At 38.0% G+C, this 18,631-nt stretch overlaps 1 protein-coding gene across 2 annotated transcripts in view; it reads right to left on the minus strand.

Moving 5' to 3' along the window:
- ARSB (arylsulfatase B) overlaps positions 1-18,631 on the minus strand; it is a 193,712-nt gene that overhangs the window by 144,157 nt on the left and 30,924 nt on the right. For both annotated transcript variants that reach the window (XM_025389230.1, XM_025389231.1), the window contains exon 4: positions 16,249-16,456. In XM_025389230.1, coding sequence (XP_025245015.1) covers positions 16,249-16,456 — 208 coding nt within the window. The remainder of the gene's footprint in view (positions 1-16,248; positions 16,457-18,631) is intronic.

The following is an 18,631-nucleotide window of genomic DNA, read 5'->3' on the forward strand; positions in this document are numbered from 1 at the left end:
ACAAGCCCCAGCTCCTCTGTGAAGTCTTCCCACATGACTCCATTCATATTTCCCCTCCCTGCTATGAAACAGCACTTACTGTCATTGTCAATGTCACACCATTTAGAAATTAGTTGTATAAAGTCTTACACTATTAGCAAATGGGTTAGATAGCTAGCCTTACTGCTCAGATAAGAATGTGGGCTCTTGAAAGCAGAACCTGGAACTTTGATATGTGCATAAACACAGAGGTGACACTGCTCATCACACAGAAGATGCTCAATAAATGCAGGTGAGTTGACATTTTTATTTTACCAAAAAAGTATTAATGCAAGTTCCCAAGGTGTCAAATATATACCTGTGGATTGAAGAATGGGCCTCGATTTTTATAAATATTTACAGCTTCCTATGTATTTTTCTGGATTTACAACAAAATCCCTAAGTAGAAGAAATCAGTCCATGGATTCCCAAGAAAACTAGAGCCAGCTCCTGCTCAAGTTTCAAAGGCTCTGAGGTGCGATGCTGTTAAAAGCATCTATTTGCCCAAAGTTGTTCTTATCTTCACAGTCACTCACAAGTCACAATATTTTAAACAGTTAATTATTCCCAGGCCTACAACAATTACTTTTTTTTGTGGAGGTCAATGGTGATAGAGTCGCTATTGTCTGTTTTTCAGAGGAATCTGCTGAGCTGGCCTGTGGATGGGGACACTGGGACTATCACACAAGCATTAGGATGAGCATTTGCACGTGTAGTGAATGTATTTCCTAGGAACAGAACTAGTAGAGGATGGGAGGTGATCAGAAAGAATACTAAAAATTTTCAATCATTCCAAAGTGACTGCATGGAATTATGGCCCCCAAAGATGTCCTAATCTCAGAATCTGTGAATATGTTAACTTACTTGGCAAAAGGGAGTTCAAGTTGCCATGGAATTAAAGTTGCTAGCTAGCTGACCTAAATATAGGGAGATTATCCTGGATTATTGGAGAGGGCATTGGTTATGAGCTCTAAAATTTAAAGAAGGAAGAAGAATAGATTACAGTGACAAGAGAGAAGAAAAAGGAGGAGAGATTCAAAACATGAGGACTCAACCCACTGTTAAAGGCTCTGAAGGTGGAAGGAGAAAGTCAAAGAACAAGGGGCAGCAGCCACCAGAAGCTAGAATGAGCTCTAAGCTGACAGCCAGACAATAAGGGTCTTGGTCATAGGACCACAGGGAGTTGAGTTCTGCCAAAAAGCCCAAATGGCCTCTGCATTAGCCCTAGAAGACCAAATAGCCCAATGCCTACTTCAATGCCATTTCTGGCATCCTGGAACATCAATAATGGTGAGGTACAGTTTACCATCACAGATAATCAGTGTAGCTACATCACAGTAAAACAAGGCACATTATTTGGTGTTAGTATTAATATCTGAATAGTCTCTTTCAAATATAGATATGCATTCTGGATGTCATTTGGAGCAAATAACCTCCTGTGTCCCTTACTATATATGTTACAATTGTAATCAAAGTATAGATGTTTAGTATAATAAAAATAAAATACTACAATCGTTAATGGTTAATATTTTGGTATAAATATGATGGCTGATATTATAATAATATATATATTTAAGAACTTTCAGAGTTAAAAAATAGGAAAATGAGTGAATAGTTAATGAAAGAGAAAATGTTACTTTGGAAGGCTGAAGCGGGTAGATTGCCTGCGGCTAGGAGTTCGAGACCAGCCTGGTCAACATGGTGAAACCCTGTCTCTACTGAAAATATAAAAATTAGGCAGGCATGGTGGTGGGCACTTGTAATCCTAGCTACTTGTGAGATGGAGGCTGAGGCAGGAGAATTGCTTGAACTGGGGAGGCAGAGGTTGCAGTGAGCTGAGATCACGCCACTGCACTACGGCCTGGGTGACAGAGCGAGATTCTGTTTCCAAAATAAAAAACAAAAATAAATAAATAAACGAGAAAATGTGGTAGATAGATAACTTTAGGAAGAACCTTGTATCTTTATGAAATCATAAATATTTATGAAAATTAAATATTTATAAAATCATAAATGTTGTACTAAAATAATACATGGCAAAATAGATGATATCATTTTGATTTTTCTAGTAGTATATGGCAAACTAGCATTCATCACATTAAACAAAATGACCTTTAAGCATCACATTTAATTTTTGATTATTTAATTTCGTTTTTAAGTCATAAATTTTTCAAAAACAGGAGATGAATTAAAAGCAGAATTTCAACTTTGCTCCCTCAATAATTAATGGTACAAAAAACTCCAAAATCATAGCCAATAATAAATCACCTTCAATTTAAACATAAAAAATATAATAAATATGAAGAAAAGAAGAAAGTATCAGAGGAAATAATGAGGTTCTCAAAACATCTTGTATTCTCAGTAATCAAAATCAAAGACTGCTTTAAAAAATAATTCCTCATGATTTTCAGAAGATGGATGCTAAAACTATAAATGAAAAATGTGTCATAACAATTGCTAGAGACTGCTAACCATCTTCAGTAGAAGAAAGAGGATTCTTAACATTCCTGATGCTCATTAACAGACCATTGAAATAGGAAAAAAGTCACTTGGTCCTGTGCATGGTCAGCCTCATTCCCTACTGTTTCCCAGGGCCTAGCAGAGAGCGTGGCCCATGGCAGGTATGCCGCTGATGAGTGAACAAGTGAATGAATGAATGAATGAATGAATGAATGAATGAATGAATAATAAGCATAGGTAGTAGCAAATAGCCTGATGAGAGAAACATGAGGAAATAGAAGCCATTAAAAACAAACAAAAAGCAAACTGGAGACCAAAGGCTAGAAATAGTTTCATCTCTAGCCACTTAGCTATTATTATATCACACAACCTAATAACAATAAAGTACGTAGTATGTGTCAGGAAGTGCTGCGATCTCATCAGTACTATCAAGTAGTTATAATTTTTATCCACACTTCTCTGATAAAGAAAATAAGGCACTGGAAGTTTATATATCTTGCTCAAGATTGCATAGACATCAGTAGGAGAGGTGAGTGTTGGACACAGGCCATCTGCCTCCTGAGTATTTGCAAAAGTCCCAACGTCCCTCTCTGGGTCTTTTTTCCTCTCTCTCCTCCCCTCCCCTGCCCTTCCCTCCCCTCCCCTCCCCTCCCCTCCCCTCCTCTGTTCTCCCTTCCTCCTCTTTCTTTCTCTCTCTCTCTTCTTTCTCTTTCTTTTCTTTCTTTCTTTCTCTTTCTCTCTTTTCTTTCTTTCTCTCTTTCTCTTTCTTTCTTTTTCTTTTTCTTTCTCTCTCTCTCTCCCCCTGCCTCCCTCCCTCTCTCTCTTTCCCTCCAACCCTCCCTCTCTCTTTTTCCCTCCATCCCTCCCTCTCTCTCTTTCCCTCCAACCCTCCCTCTCTCTCTTTCCCTCTGTCCCTCCCTCTCTCTCTTTCCCTCCATCCCTTCTTGTCTCTCTCTTTCTTTTTTTGGTGGATTCTCACTCTATCGCCCAGGCTGGAGTGCAGTGGTACTATCTCAGCTCACTGCAACCTCCATCTCCTGAGTTCAAGTGATTCTCCTGCCTCAGCCTCCCGCGTAGCTGGAATTACAGGCACAAGGCACCATGCTGGGTTATTTTTGTATTTTTAGTAGAGACATGGTTTTGCCATGTTGGTCAGGCTGGTCTCAAACTCCTGACCTCAGGTGATCTGCCTGCCTCAGCCTCCCAAAGTGCTGGGATTACAGGCGGGAGCCACCGTGCCTGGACAGGGTCTTCATTTCTTTCTAAGATCAGATGATCTCGTAAGATCCTTACAACTCCTAAGAGAAAAAAAAAAAAAAAGAGGAGTGGGGAGGGGATAGGTGTAATACAAAATGTCAAGTTGCCCTTAACCCTTAACTTGAATGAAAATAAATGAACCTCTGCTCACGTAGGAAGCTTCTTTCTCACTTACCTCAAGAGATTTCTCAAAGCCTGCAGGTCTCACTGGTGCCTACTAATTCCCTCATGATTTTATTTTGCATCTCTAGTCAGCGGAATCTTGAAGTTTGAAAAGTCCTGCATAGATCTTTATGCTTACACAGGGCTCACCTAGCTGCTTGTCCAAATAGGAGTCCTAACAGTAATGCATTCAATAACGTTTGTTTGCAGAGTTCACAGACACATTAATAATTAGTATGTCTTTGTAGATTTTATATCTTTAAATATTTGGTTAGACTACTGTAGGAGGCAGCAGATACAGGTACCAGATAAGAAGCAATGTAAGTAAATGCATTTTTTTTAACAGCTTGTGACAACCTGATTTTATTTTGGCCCCTTCTTCTTGCTGTCACTGTAGTTTCCAGGTGATTATTTCTACATAGAATCTACTTTTCATTTTGCTTCATCCTCCAGTGCAGCCTGTCTAACATAATGTACCTCTTGCCTCACAGAGAATTTTGGCTCCAGTGAGTTCTGAGAGGAGCATAAAATATAAGAAATGGATTCATCTTAAATGTGACCTTTAAAATGGAGTGCAAAAGAAGAGATTAAAGTAAGCCCAAACAAATTGGAAAGCTTCTTGCAATTTAGTCAATAAATATGCTCAGTTCAATATATATATACAAATAGATAGCTATACATATAGATATATCTTCCATTAATTATAAACTCATAGAAAGGCCACAGTACTCTCTTCTCACAGAATTGTGAAAATCATGATCACTTCATGTTTCTCCTGCTAAAAGTTCATAATATTAACAATATGACATTATAGCACAGCATATATTAAGTACTATAATAAAACATTGAAGATCTGACAAACACAGAGATTGAGAGGCATTTTTGCCTTAGACTCTGGGATTGTGAATTCAGTGGTTTGACTCAGAGAATACAAATGCAAGACCCTTTGATGCGGGATGGGGGTGGTTTCAAAATGTATTGGTTATTGATTTTGGAACTTCACCAGTTCCAAAATGGTAGCATAGACACAATCTAGCTTCACTCCTCTCCACAGAAAACCAAAACAAATATAAGGGCCAAGATGATCACCAGCAATATTCCAGAACTCAAATATGAGGATGAGTCCATTTCCAGGGTCACAGAGAAGTGAAAAACTCTGAGGAGATGGTAAGAGAATCGAACGTCCATATCTGCAACACCCCCCACCCCACTGTGGCCCAACTCACGGTTTCTACACTGGAAAAAGTGCGATGGAGGTAAACAACCAGCTTCCCCACCATCCTGAGTTTCCTGGCAGGGACCTGCCCATGCTTTAACCCATGGGAAGCATCACGAGTACCCAAAGGGCAACACATTCCTGAGAACAGCCAGAGACAAAAAGGGGAGGTGGGACTACCATCCCCAGCCCTGGAACCTCTGCTTTGTAACTCAGCCGGGGATACCAAATCAGGGTGGCAGTTCAGTAAAACGTATTGGTTATTATTTTCACTCAATAAAATAATCAACAAATTAGTACCTATTGCTAATAAAATTTTAAAGTGATCCAACATGCTCTCCGTGTGGACATTAACAGGTGAAATCTAAAGAGGTGGCATGAATTAATGACTGGCTATGGAAAAGTTCATTCAACTCTCACTATTTTGAGGCATGGTTGTAATTTTCCTCTACCATAGATGTGCCAAATACATGCATAATTGCAAAGAGTAAGAGAGTGTGGACAAACTCTCTGATTTATTCACGTAACAGCTTTTCCTTAGCTTTGTCAGAAATTAATTTAAGTGTCTGAAGAACCCAGTGAGATTGGTTTCCTAGCACATATTACTTTGTTCCTGGTACAGAATTTCTATAATATTTTACAAGTCTGCCAATTGCATAAGTACATTTAAAACCTTGAATGAGCTCTCTCTTTGCCAACTATCAGTTTTGAATGAAATTCTTATATGTAAGGGGAAAAGGGATGTAAGATTTAGAGGAATTAGTTAAGATTATTAACTCCATTTGAGATATTAAATTACATGTAATACTGTGAAAACTCAGATAATAAGTGCTAAAAGTTTAGACTCTGCAATAAATTGCTCTATTTGTCTGAGTAGAAATGTGTTATTGAACAGGATCCAGTCACTGTCCCTCAATGGTGGTGCTACTGACATCTGAGGCAGGACACTTCTCCACTGCAGGACTGGCCTGAGCACTGCAGATGCCTGTTCACTAAATGGAAACTTCACCCTCAAATCACTGTGACAACCAAACCACTTCTGCTCTCCGTCTCATATGTACTGTGAATCTATGCACTCTGATGCACTACTGCTATGTGGATTACATGGGTACTCTGGCCATGGGCTTCACTCTTTCCAGCTCTCTGCAGATGTATCCAATGTCAATGGGAGGCCATCAAAGGCTTTCATTAGCATTGACAACATTCTGAAAACTGGCAGAATTACAAAACCATCAGCTTTCCTAGTAAAAAGAGCTCTCAACATCGAGTGGTACAAGCTTTCCTATGTATTTCTTAAATCTGTCCTCTCATCTCCATCCAACTTCCCTCTGCCTTTATTCAAGTGCTCCTTATCTTCTCTCCCCTCTTTACTGTCAGAGCCTCCTAAAAGGTTGGCCTGCTTCCAATCACCCTCCATTTCAGTTCTAAAGTGAAAATGTGATCCTGCTTAAAACTTTTCAGTGCCTCACTGTCGCCATGAGACCCTTCGCATTCCTCCCTGCATGTGCACAGGCCCCTTCTGAGTGGACCCCTGGGTCGTGCTCTCCAGCCTCACATCTCACTGCTCTCCACCTTGCAGTCCAGGCTCCAGCAATGTAGACCCCCCTCCGGGACTGCTCTCCGACCTCCCTGTCTTTGTTTATGTTCCTTTCTCACAGGCTAGAATGCTGCCCAGTCTCCTCCCGGCCTGTGCTCTGCTTATCTGGCCAAGCCATTCCCAACCTTTCCATCTCAGAAAGCCTCCCCACACCCTGGGCTCTGGCAGGTGGCTCTTACAGTGTGCAAACAGTACCCTGGGCTTCATCCTAATATTCCCACTGCATAATAATAATTCATGTACCTGTCTACTTCACTAGAGTGTGAGTTTCATAAGGGAGAATTATGTCCTAGTTATCTTTTTATCTGCAATGAAAGATGGAGTGAATAAATGAATGGTCAACCAACTTGTGTTTAACAGATAATGAAACTGAGGCTAGACTCCATATAGCTCATTGGCAGGAAAATTGGGACTCCAACTGTGATCATGTTCTATCAGAGAAGGATTAGAAGTATCATCCTTAGATTTTAAAAACCTGGAATTAAAAAGTCCTAACTAGAGTAATCAGACAAGAGAAAGAAATAAAGGCATCCAGATTGGAAAGAAAGAAGTCAAATTATCCTTGTTTGCAGATGATATGATTTTACATTTGGTAAAACCTAGAGGTTCCACAGAAAAACTATTAGGACTGATAAGCAAATTCAGTAAAGTTACAAGATACAAAATCAACATACAAAAATCCGTAACATATAAAAATCAGTAACATTTCTATGTGCCAACAGTGAACAATCTGAAAAAGAAATCAAGAAAGTGATCCCATTTACAATAGCTACCAATAAAATAAGATACCTAAGAATAAACTTAACCAAAATAGTGAAAGATCTCTATAATGCAAACTATAAAACATTGATGAAAGAAATTGAAGCAGACACAAAGTAATGGAAATTTATTTCATGTTCATGATTGGAACAATCAATATTGTTAAAATGTCCATATTACCGAAAGCAATCTACAGATTCAATGCAATCCCTATCAAAATACCAAAGACATTCTTCATAGAAAGAGAAAAAATAATTCTAAAATTTATATGGAACCACAAAAGACCCAGAATAGCCAAAGCTATCCCGAGCAAAAAGAACAAAACTGTAGGAATCACATTACCTGACTTCAAATTATACTATAGTTATAGTAACCAAAACAGCATGGTACTAGCATAAAAACAGACACCTAGACAAAACGAAGAGAATAGATAACTCAAAAATAAATCCATACATCTACAGTGAACTCATTTTCAACAAAGGTACCAAGAAGAGACACTGGAGAAAGGACAGTCTCTTCAATAAATGGTGCTGGGAAAACTGGATATCCATATGCAGAAGAATGAAACTAGACCCCTATCTCTCACCATATAGAAAAATCAAATCAAAATGGATTAAAGACTTAAGTCTAAGAACCCAAACTATGAAACTACTAAAAAAAAAATCATTGGGGAAACTCTCCAGGACATTGGACTGGGCAAAGACTTCTTGTGTAATATCCCACAAGCACAGGTAACCAAAGCAAAAATGGACAAATAGGATTCCATTGAGTTTAAAAGCTTCTGCACAGTAAAGAAAACGAACAACAAAGTGAAGACATAAGCCATGGAATGGAAGAAAATATCTGCAAACTAGCCATTTGACAAGGGACTAATAACCAGACTATGTAAGGAACTCAACTCTATGGGGAAAAAAAAATATAATAATCTGATTAAAGATGGACAAAAGATCTGAATAGACATTTCTTAAAAGAAGACATATAAATGGCAAACAGGTATACGAAAGGTGCTCAATATGATTGGCTATCAGAGAAATGCCAATCAAAACTGCAGTGAGATATCATCTCACTCCAGTTAAAATGGCTTTTATCCAAAAGACAGGTAATAACGAATTTGGTGAGGATGTGGAGAAAAGGGTACTTTCATATAGTGTTGGGAATGTAAGTTAGTACAGCCACTATGGAGAACAGTTTGAAGGTTTCTCAGAAAACTAAAAACAAAACGACCATATGATCCAGTAATCCCACTCCTAGGTATCTATCCGAAAGCAAGAAAATCAGTATACCAAAGATATACCTGCACTGCCATGTTTTATTGCAGCACTATTCACAATAGCCAAGATTTGAAAACAATGTAACTGTCCATCAACAGATGAATGGATAAAGAAAATGTGCTACATATACACAGTGGAGTACTATTCAGCCACATAAAAGAATGAGATCCAAACATGTGCAACAGCATGGAGGGAACTGGAGGTCACTATATTAAGTGAAATAAGCCAAGCACAGAAAGACAAACACCCCATATTCTCACTCATTTGTAAGAGCTAAAAATTAAAACAATTGAACTCATAGAGACAGAGAATAGAAGGATGGTTACCAGAGGCTGGAAAGGGTAGTGGGGTGAGGGTAGGGGGGAAGTGGGTATGGTTAATGGGTACACAAATATACTTAGATAGAATGAATAAGATCTAGTATTTAATAACACAATAGGGTGACTACAGTTAACAATAATTTATTGTACATTTAAAAATAAACAAAAGAGTATAACTGGAATGTTTGTAACACAAAGAAATGATAAATGCTTGAGGGCATAGATATCCCTGTTACCCAGATATGATTATTATGCATTGTATGCCTGTATCAAAATATCTCATGTACCCCATAAATATATATATATATACCTACTATATACCCATAAAAATAAAAAATAGAAATAAAAAAACAAACCCAGAATAGTATGTGTGTAATGAGAAAGACAACATTTGTTAACAGTGGTATTAATCACACACTGCAGAAAAAATGGCATGAATCAATCAAGGTTGTGATTTACATGCAGTAAGAACATGGAAAGCAGAATAATTAAATTTAAGCTTTCCTCATCAGCTTTTTGAAGAGTCTATTTCTAGAAATAGGTGCATTTACCTGAAATGAAAACTACCTAGGAGAGGTTGAACTTCAAACCCAGCTGGTTTCCAGCTGCCATATATATATTCCTCCTAGTGAGGAGGATATATGTATAAACATAAATATTGTCAAATTTAAATAACTACATATATTCCTTGTAAGGTAGATTCCCAAAGTTTGAATAAGAGTTACCTTAGCTCAGAGGTTCTCAAATTTCTGTGTGCAAAAGAATCACCTGAAGTCCTGTTAAAAATGGAGATTTCTGGGTCTCGGTCCCTGGGTTTCTAATTCAGCTGAGTTGTGATAGAGTCTGACAAACTGAATTTTTAAGATTGTGGTGAAATTCACATTACATAAAATTAGCCATTTTAAAGTATCCAATTCAGTGACATTTAGAACGTTCACAATGTTGTGCAGCCATCACTTTGAAAATTGCATTTTTAACAAATGCTCTACTGCTGCAGGTGGTCCCCAGACAGTGCACTGAGAATAACTACACTAAGATGATGGGTAGAGGTGGCAAGGAATGAAAAGCCTCATGGATTTCTCTCAGATTATAACAGAAATGTTTAAAAGTTAGCTTTATCAAACATCAAAATCTAAAAATTATGCCTTTGCCTATGCCTTCACCAAATATAATCTGACACCAAGAAGCCAGATTATTTTCATGGTTTCCTGTACTAATGGACTCAACATTTATTGATGTGAATGCAACCAGTATTCTTATCCTTATAAAGAAGTGCAGGGCTAAGTGAAGTCAAGTGAGAGAAGTGGGAAAAAATGCATCACTGCTCTGTGATTCGCTAGTCCGGGTCCTTGGGTTATAATTACATTATTATAGGACATTATTAATTTCAACTTCAGGAAATGAAATTGTCAATAAACACAGAAAGTCTCTGGAGAAAGAAATGCAAATTAGGTTTCTCCTTATATTCAAACTCTCATCTACTTGTAAGTAAAACTAATTAGTCTGGTAAGGGTTAATATAGGCTGGGCATGGTGGCTCACGACTGTAATCCCAGCAGTCTGAGAGGCTGAGGTGGGTGGATCATCTGAGGTCAGGAGTTCGAGACCAGTCTGGCCAACATGGCGAAACCTTGTCTCTACTAAAAATACAAACATTAGCTGGGCATGGTGGTGCATGCCTGTAATCCCAGCTATTTGGGAGGCCGAGGCAGGAGAATCACTTGAACCCGGGAGGCAGCGATTGCAGCTAGCCAAGATCGTGCTACTGTACTCCAGCCTGGGTGACAGAGCAAGACACCGTCTCAAAAACAAACAAACAAACAAACAGTTAATGTAGATATACAATGGCTGCATTAAGATGTTGAGGTCAATCACTGTTTTCTCTTCAGGATTGCAGAATCGGTTTTCCTAGTTTTAACTTATGACCTAGTTACTCAAGGGTTGGCTCTAACTTTAACTCTTTTTACTCCAGGTCAGATTCCTGTGCAGGTTCCTGGAATTTAGCAGCTACAAAGACCAGCCATGGTGACAAAAGCATCCAGATAAAAATGGTGTCTTCGTAACAGCCACTAGTGCTGTTTCTCTGAACTACTACCCTGCTAAAACAACAAACACAGAACAAGATGAAACCCCATCACAACATAAGAAACCAAGATGGACAGACAGCTTATAATGCCAGAATCTTGGAGACATGTCCATAAACTACAAGACCAAAGAGGCTGGGCTGAGAAAACAAGACCTGGCCCACCCTGCTTTGCCTCATGACACAAAGCCCTCCACCTAGCTTAAGAGAGGCAGGAAGACAGCCCGAGAAGGGACGGCACTAATTTAAGCAGAGGAGAATTATTACCTCCTCTACTTCTATGTGCTTAGAGATCACAACTCCCAGAAGACAATAGGCCGGAAAAGAGAAGGTCTGGCAGTGCTGGCACACTGTATCCCCAAAAATAAAGCCGTGAAAATGTGGAGATAGGAAGAGTCTGGGGTTCTTTTAGCCTGTCAAAGAGTTAGGGTGCCAAAAGAGAAGAAACTGTAACTAGGTGGATCAGGTTCAGTAGAGTAGAACACTTAATGCCTATATGCCACCAGGAACTCTGTGAGGTGTATGCATCAACCTGACCTCAAGCTGCAGATTTCAGAAGGAATCAACCAGGGAACAGTGACTGGAGGCCACAAGATGGCCACACATTCTGTGTGTGCAGATCCTTCACCACTATACTCCGAGGAAGAGCATCTAGCTGGCAATGACTTCCTATAAAAATAAAGATTTTAGAGAAGTTCTATTCAGAAAGGTTTAGGAAAAGGATGGGTCCTGTGAACACAAATGTAGAAATGCAGTACAGTGGGATGATATAAAAGTAAAAGAAAATGAGATGCAAAAAGACAACTGATTCGGGTAATTGGGTTTTGACCTCAAGTAGATTTTGGTTTGAATTCTGGATTTTTCAGTTGTTAGCTGTGTGACCTTGGGCTAATCACTTAATTTCTTTAAGCGGCTCACATCAATAATCCTAGCACTTTGGGAGTCTGAGGTGGGAGGATCACTTGAGCCCAGGAGTTTGAGACCAGTGTGGGCAACACAGCAAGATCCTATCTTTATTATTTTATTTTATTTTTCAAAAAGAAGTTTCGATTTCTTCATTGGTAAAAGGGGATCAAGAAACCATTTACTATCTCACAGGGTTACGCTGAGGTTTAATGCTTATTAAATAGTGGTCACTACTATACTAACAAGCTTGGAAGAAAAGGGTACTGATTGAAACAGAGACAGCACTACAAAAAAACTAAAAATACAATCAACAATAATCTATATTGGAGACATTAAAGTGTAGAATTAAAATTGCAAATGTGTCTAAACTGGTAATGCAGAAGAGTTCCAAAGGCTGAGAAAAATGACAAAAAAAAAATGAAAAGGATGAGAGAAAAGCTGAATCAGGGATTCAATATAGTAATTAAAGATATTTTTGAGACATAAATCAAGTAGAACAAAAGCAATAAACTAAAATATGAACAAGGAAAACCTCCTGGAGTGAATAATCATCTCAGCATGCAGTTCCAGGGCTCACTATATTTCAGGCAAAATTAATTTCAAAACATTTTAAACACACACACCTAGATATAATTCAGCGAAAAATGTAAACTATGGAAATAATTTTTAAAATGCCTCCACAAAAGGCTTCAGGGACCAGCTAAACAGAAAGATCTTTCCAACATTCTGTAAACTATTCCAGAGCACAGGAAAAAAATGGAAAAACTAACCACACTATTTTACGAAGTGAGTACAACCAAGACAACAAAACCTGACACAAAAAAGAAACCACTAACTCCACTTTCACTTCTGAATTGATGCAAATATCCTAAATGAAACCCTAGCAAACTGAATTCATCAGTATAATAAAAATACATACAATCAAGTTGGATTTAACCTAACAAAGCAAAGATGATCCAAGATTAAGATATCTATTAATACAGTATCAAAATATAAGACAACCCTATTTTAAGCTGATCCCCATTTTCTCAGTGAGAAGTTCCAAATATTATTACTACCAGCTTGAATAAATATAGATGTTTATGAAATAGTCAACTACCTGTTTGAAAGTACAATTATACATACATATTTGCAATCATATAATGAAGGAAATATTTATCTTAAAATATTTTTTCATTCTCTAATATCATGAAAAAAATTGTATTCCACCTCTTCCCATGAACTCTTCTTTCTGTCTTTCTTTCCTTCTTTTGAAACATGGTCTTGCTCTGTTACCCAGGCTGGAGTGCAGTGGCGCAATCTCAGCTCACTGCAGCCTCAACCTCCTGGGCTCAAGCAATCCTCCCGCCTCAGCCCCTCCAGTAGCTGGGACTACAGGCATATGCCACCACACCTGGCTAAGTTTTGTATTTTTTGTAGAGACAAGGTTTCACCATGTTTCCCAGGCTGGTGTTGAACTCCTGAACTCAAGTGATCTGCCTGCCTTGGCCTCCCAAAGTGCTGGGATCACAAGGATGAGCCACCAAACCCAGCCTCCTATGCATTCTTGATGGGAATGTTATTACCAAAGCCACTTGGAGATATTTAATACAGTCTTCCAGAACTAGCATCTTCACTTCTGTCTGAGCACATTTAAGCCTAGGTACAATACATTAATCCATATATACTTTCACTTCAGAAAATCATTTGTTCTGAAATTGTATAATTGTGATCTCTAGAACAAAGACTTGTTTTATAAACTTATGACTTCCAATTCTTGCAACAATGAGGTCATTTCCCAGGAATAATTTTACTACATCTGTGTTAAATGTCCTAGCATCTTTTTTTAAATTGATTCTTTCTAGTAACTTCTCTAGGCATTCAAAACCAGCACTGATCAAAATGCTATACCAGGATATTCAAAATAAATTAAATTGAGAATGACTCCCAGAATCCGAGAGATCGTGTAAGGATTGAAATAGGTCTCCCTTTTTTTTTCTGAAGGGTAAGTTTTGGGAGAAAAACAAATTTTAACCTTTTTTACAGCAGGACATACTTAGAAAATTATGGTATTTGGATAGCACCCACGCGAGTGAACAAGGCTGCTCAGGGTAGATGCTATTCCAGCCCTGCCCAGGCTCCTCAGTAGATCAATATTGCAGCACACCATATGGAAAGCTCTGCTATATCATGAGATCCTATGAGAACACTGAGATCATCAGCTGGGAGGCAGGATACTGTAGTGGAGCCAGGCTCTGCCTGGCTGCGTGAACTGGGGCAAGTTACTTATGCTCTTTGTGCTTCACTTCTCACATCTGCAACATGGGACAATAATAGTTCTCAGAGAATTCGTTATCATGAGGATTCACTGAACTAATTCGCAGGAAGCACTTAGAACTGCATCCCACACATAGTAACTGCTCAACAAATGCCACATTCAATAACTATGCCTGATTGAAAGCAAAACAAAACAACTCGTAAAACAACAAAACCACAAAAGTATGAGTAGAACACCAAGATGAATTCCTCAACATGTCACCTCACCCCTACATGGTTACTCTACAGTAAAACTCACCAGATGACAAGCCTGACCTCGTACTTGAAGTTTCCATCAAATTGTTAGACTCCAGCCAAGAATCTCTAGGGATTTCAGAAAACCAAACCACTCTCATTAAAGACAGACTAGACCAAAGATATAATCAAACTGAAAAAAAAAAAAAAAAGAACTCAAAAGGAAGAGAGATAATGTTGGCAATATAAGCAAACTTTAAAAAAATATATACATACATATATATACACACATAACACACATATAAAAGTAATGGTTAAGAGCACAGGCTTTGGGGAAACAAGTTATGACGTCTATAAATTAAAAACAGAACTCTACAGAAAAGGAATTATCAGAAAACGCAAAAGAGTTGCTGGTAATTAATAGACATGGCAGTTGAAATAAATTCAATAGAAAGCTTACGAAACAATAAGATTTCCCAAATAGAAGAAGAAAAATAAAGAAAACAGGAGACGGGGGAAAAAAGACTAAGAAAAATTAGAGGACTGACCTAGTAACCAAATAATAGGAGTTCTGTACAGAAAAAATAGGAGAAGGTGGGATGGAGGGCCACACAATTCCAAAATAAAACATACAAGAAAATTCCCTATAACAAAAGGATCTGCATTTTCAGATTGAAAGTGTTCTCTGAGTACTCAGCATGATGAATAAATGACGATCTACACTCAAAGCACAACACAGTGAAATTTTAGAAAACCGTCTCTAATAAGAGGGGGAAGTTGCATATGTAACAGATTAGGAATCAGAATGGCATTGCCATAATGAAAGTGATTTTCAAAAGTAATCTTTGAGATTATGAGTTTTATTTCTCCCTTCTTTTCTAATTTGTCTACAATAACATATATAACTTTTATTGTCAGAAAAAAAAATTTTTTTTTGAGACAGAGTCTCGCTCTATTGCCCAGGCTGGAGTGCAGTGGCACAGTTTCGGCTCACTGCAACCTCTATCGCTTGGGTTCAAGCAGTTCTCCTGTCTCAGCCTCCTGAGTAGCTGGGACTACAGGCACTCACCACCACGCCTGGCTAATTTTTGTATTTTTAGTAGAGATGGGGTTTCACCATATTGGTCAGGCTGGTCTCGAACTCCTGACCTCAGGTGATCCACCCACCACGGTCTCACAAAGTGCTGGGATTACAGGCATGAGCCACCGTGTCTGGCCCCCAAAACAATTTTAATACAAAAAAAAAAAAATCTAAACTTGGAGACACTTGCGTAGATTTAGATGGCTCCATTATTTATCTGTCTTCATAATGTCACAATCTGTCTCTTTGCAATGATACAGAGACCCTTCTAGTTGGCAGGAGTTGTGGCCATAGAAGATGTCTGGGTTGTAGAGAGCGCTGGGAACAAGCCACTCTAGGGATTCACTACCCAGCAGCCCTGTATATGAGTGATATCCACTCATACATACTCAGTTAGTGAATATGTGTTTTCAAGCCACAGCCCCAGAATATTTTGATATCTGAGGGAAAGGGGGAAGCCCATCACTCTTTTTCCTTAGATCCATCTTTCCATCCACTATTATCATGTCTCCACTATTGCAGTTTGCATTTATTTAAATAAGGCAATGCTAACTGCTCCAATTTGTCTTCATTCCACCTATCGAATACCATCTCTTTGCCAAGAGATGATTTCCTATTAACAGACTTACCTGTAGAAAAGATGAACACCGTGTTGTTCCAGAGCCCACTGCTTTTTAAGGCTGCAGTGACATTTCCTACTGCTTCATCCATAAGGGACACCATTCCTGCATAGTGATGCCTGTTCTTGTCTTGGATAAAGTCATATGGCTTTAGGTATTCCTCAGGGACCTGAAGGGGCTCATGCACAGACTGGAGAGCAAGGTAGAGAAACAGAGGCTGGAAAGAAAGTTTGTGCAAATCAGTTAAGAGGACATGGAAGCATTAAATATAGAAGGATAAGACAGTTCAGATTTATGCATTAATAAAAATAATATCAAGGCAACCTACAGAAAGGATTGAGAATATCTGTGAATCACATACATGATAAGGGACTCATCTCCAAAATATAGAAAGAACCCTTACAACTCAATGAAAAAAGACAACTCAACTACAAAATGGGCAAAGAATCTGAATAGCAATTTCTCCAGAGAGGATATACAAAAGGCAATAAACACATGTAAAGACAGTCAACATCATCAGTCATTATTAAGATGCAAATTAAAACCACAATGAGGTAACACTTCACATCTGCTAGGATGGTGATAATTTAAAAATGGAAAAGAACAAGTATTGTTGAGGATATGGAGAAATTGGAACTGTCACTCATTACTAGCAGGAATGTAAAATGGCACACGTAGCCACTTTGAAGAAACATTTTGGCAGTTCCTGAAATTGCAAAACATAGAGTTACCATATGACCCAGCATTTCCATTCCTAGAGAAATCAAAGCATACATCCACCCAAAAACTTGCATGAATGTTCATTGCAACATTATTCATAATAGCCAAAGAGTAGAAACAACACAAACATCTATCAATTGATGAATGGAAAAACAAAATATGGTATATTTTCAGCAACATACAGCAATAAATAAAGTATTCTTATATACTACAACATAGATAAACCTTGAAAACATTATACTAAGTGAAATGAATCAATCATAAAAGTCCTCATATTATACAATTTCATTTACATGAAATGTCCAGAAATATAGGCAAATCTATAGAGACAGAGAGTGGTTGCCTGGGGCTGTAGGAAATTGTCGGGGAGAGGAATGGTGAGTGATTGCTAACAGGTACAAGGTTTTTTTCAGGGGATGATGAAAATGTTTTAAACTTAGATTGTGGTCATGGTTGCATAACTCTGAAAATTTACTAATGAGTTGTATCTTTAAATGAGTGTATTTTACGGTATGTAAATTTTGTCTCAATAAAGATATTAAAAAACATAACAAAAGACACAAGACAAAAAATTGGAAATAAAAGCCAGAGTCCCAGAATGGCCTCAGTGGATCTAATCCAAACAAATAATAATATCAGCAATGGCAACCACATATTAAATGTTGTCTACATACTAGACAGTATGATAATAATTTACATATTCTCTCTCATTTAATGAAACCACCCTATGTTATAGCAATTTTACAGATGAGTTAACTGAGGCTTAGAAAGGTTATATGTGTGATTTGTCCAACTCCACATTAATTGAAGAGCAATTTTCTATTGGAAAAAACCACTATTACGATATGGATGTGTACCAATAGATGCTTTAGCTTTTTGCTTTAGCTGAAAATAAGCCCTCATCTTTTAGAAGAGGTTTAGTATATTTAAAAAATATATTTTATGAGAAAAAAAGTGAATACCATGCCTTGTTAGTCTTTGACGCAGGACCAAACATAAGACCAGTTTAATTCCTGAAACTAAGAAGTATGACACACGGATTCTATTTTACCACTTACATCAATTTGCAACATTTAGCATTAGTGGTATTCCAGGTCAGCTTCTGCGTTTTAATGAGCCTTTCTGAAGGCATTCTCTTCATAGTGCTCCTACAGAATTCTTTAATGAGTTGAAAATCCTCAAAGAGACAACAACTAGTTTAACCCAAAAATAAACATATAATTCTGTTAAAGTATCTGAGGCATTTAAATCTCATAAATGAATGAAAATGGTTAGAAACAGACTTTGGGGGGTGCTCGTATTTCATTCTTCACTGTTGACAAGTTGCTTTAAATTTTATATTATACATCCTTGTAATGCAGAAAGGAGTATCCATACATACAGCTCAAATAGACTCCCCAAAAGTTTACTTATTGTTCAGGTCTTTGGAACTCAGAAATACGTTTTCCCTACACTCAAAAAGTTAAAAATAGCTGCTAAATATCAAAGTCATTGCTTTAAAACCTATTAAACTAAGGAGGCAGGTGATGAAATGAAAATGATGATAATGTAGAACCCGTACTTCCATTACTTCCATGGGGAAACATTCCAAATACCCACTCCAAAAGTCCATTCTATAACCTCTGACACCATTTCAGTTCTGCCTCTGCTTCCCCTCGACACACACACCTTC

Source organism: Theropithecus gelada, chromosome 6 (assembly GCF_003255815.1).
Source record: "Theropithecus gelada isolate Dixy chromosome 6, Tgel_1.0, whole genome shotgun sequence".
Classification (NCBI taxonomy): Eukaryota; Metazoa; Chordata; class Mammalia; order Primates; family Cercopithecidae; genus Theropithecus; species Theropithecus gelada.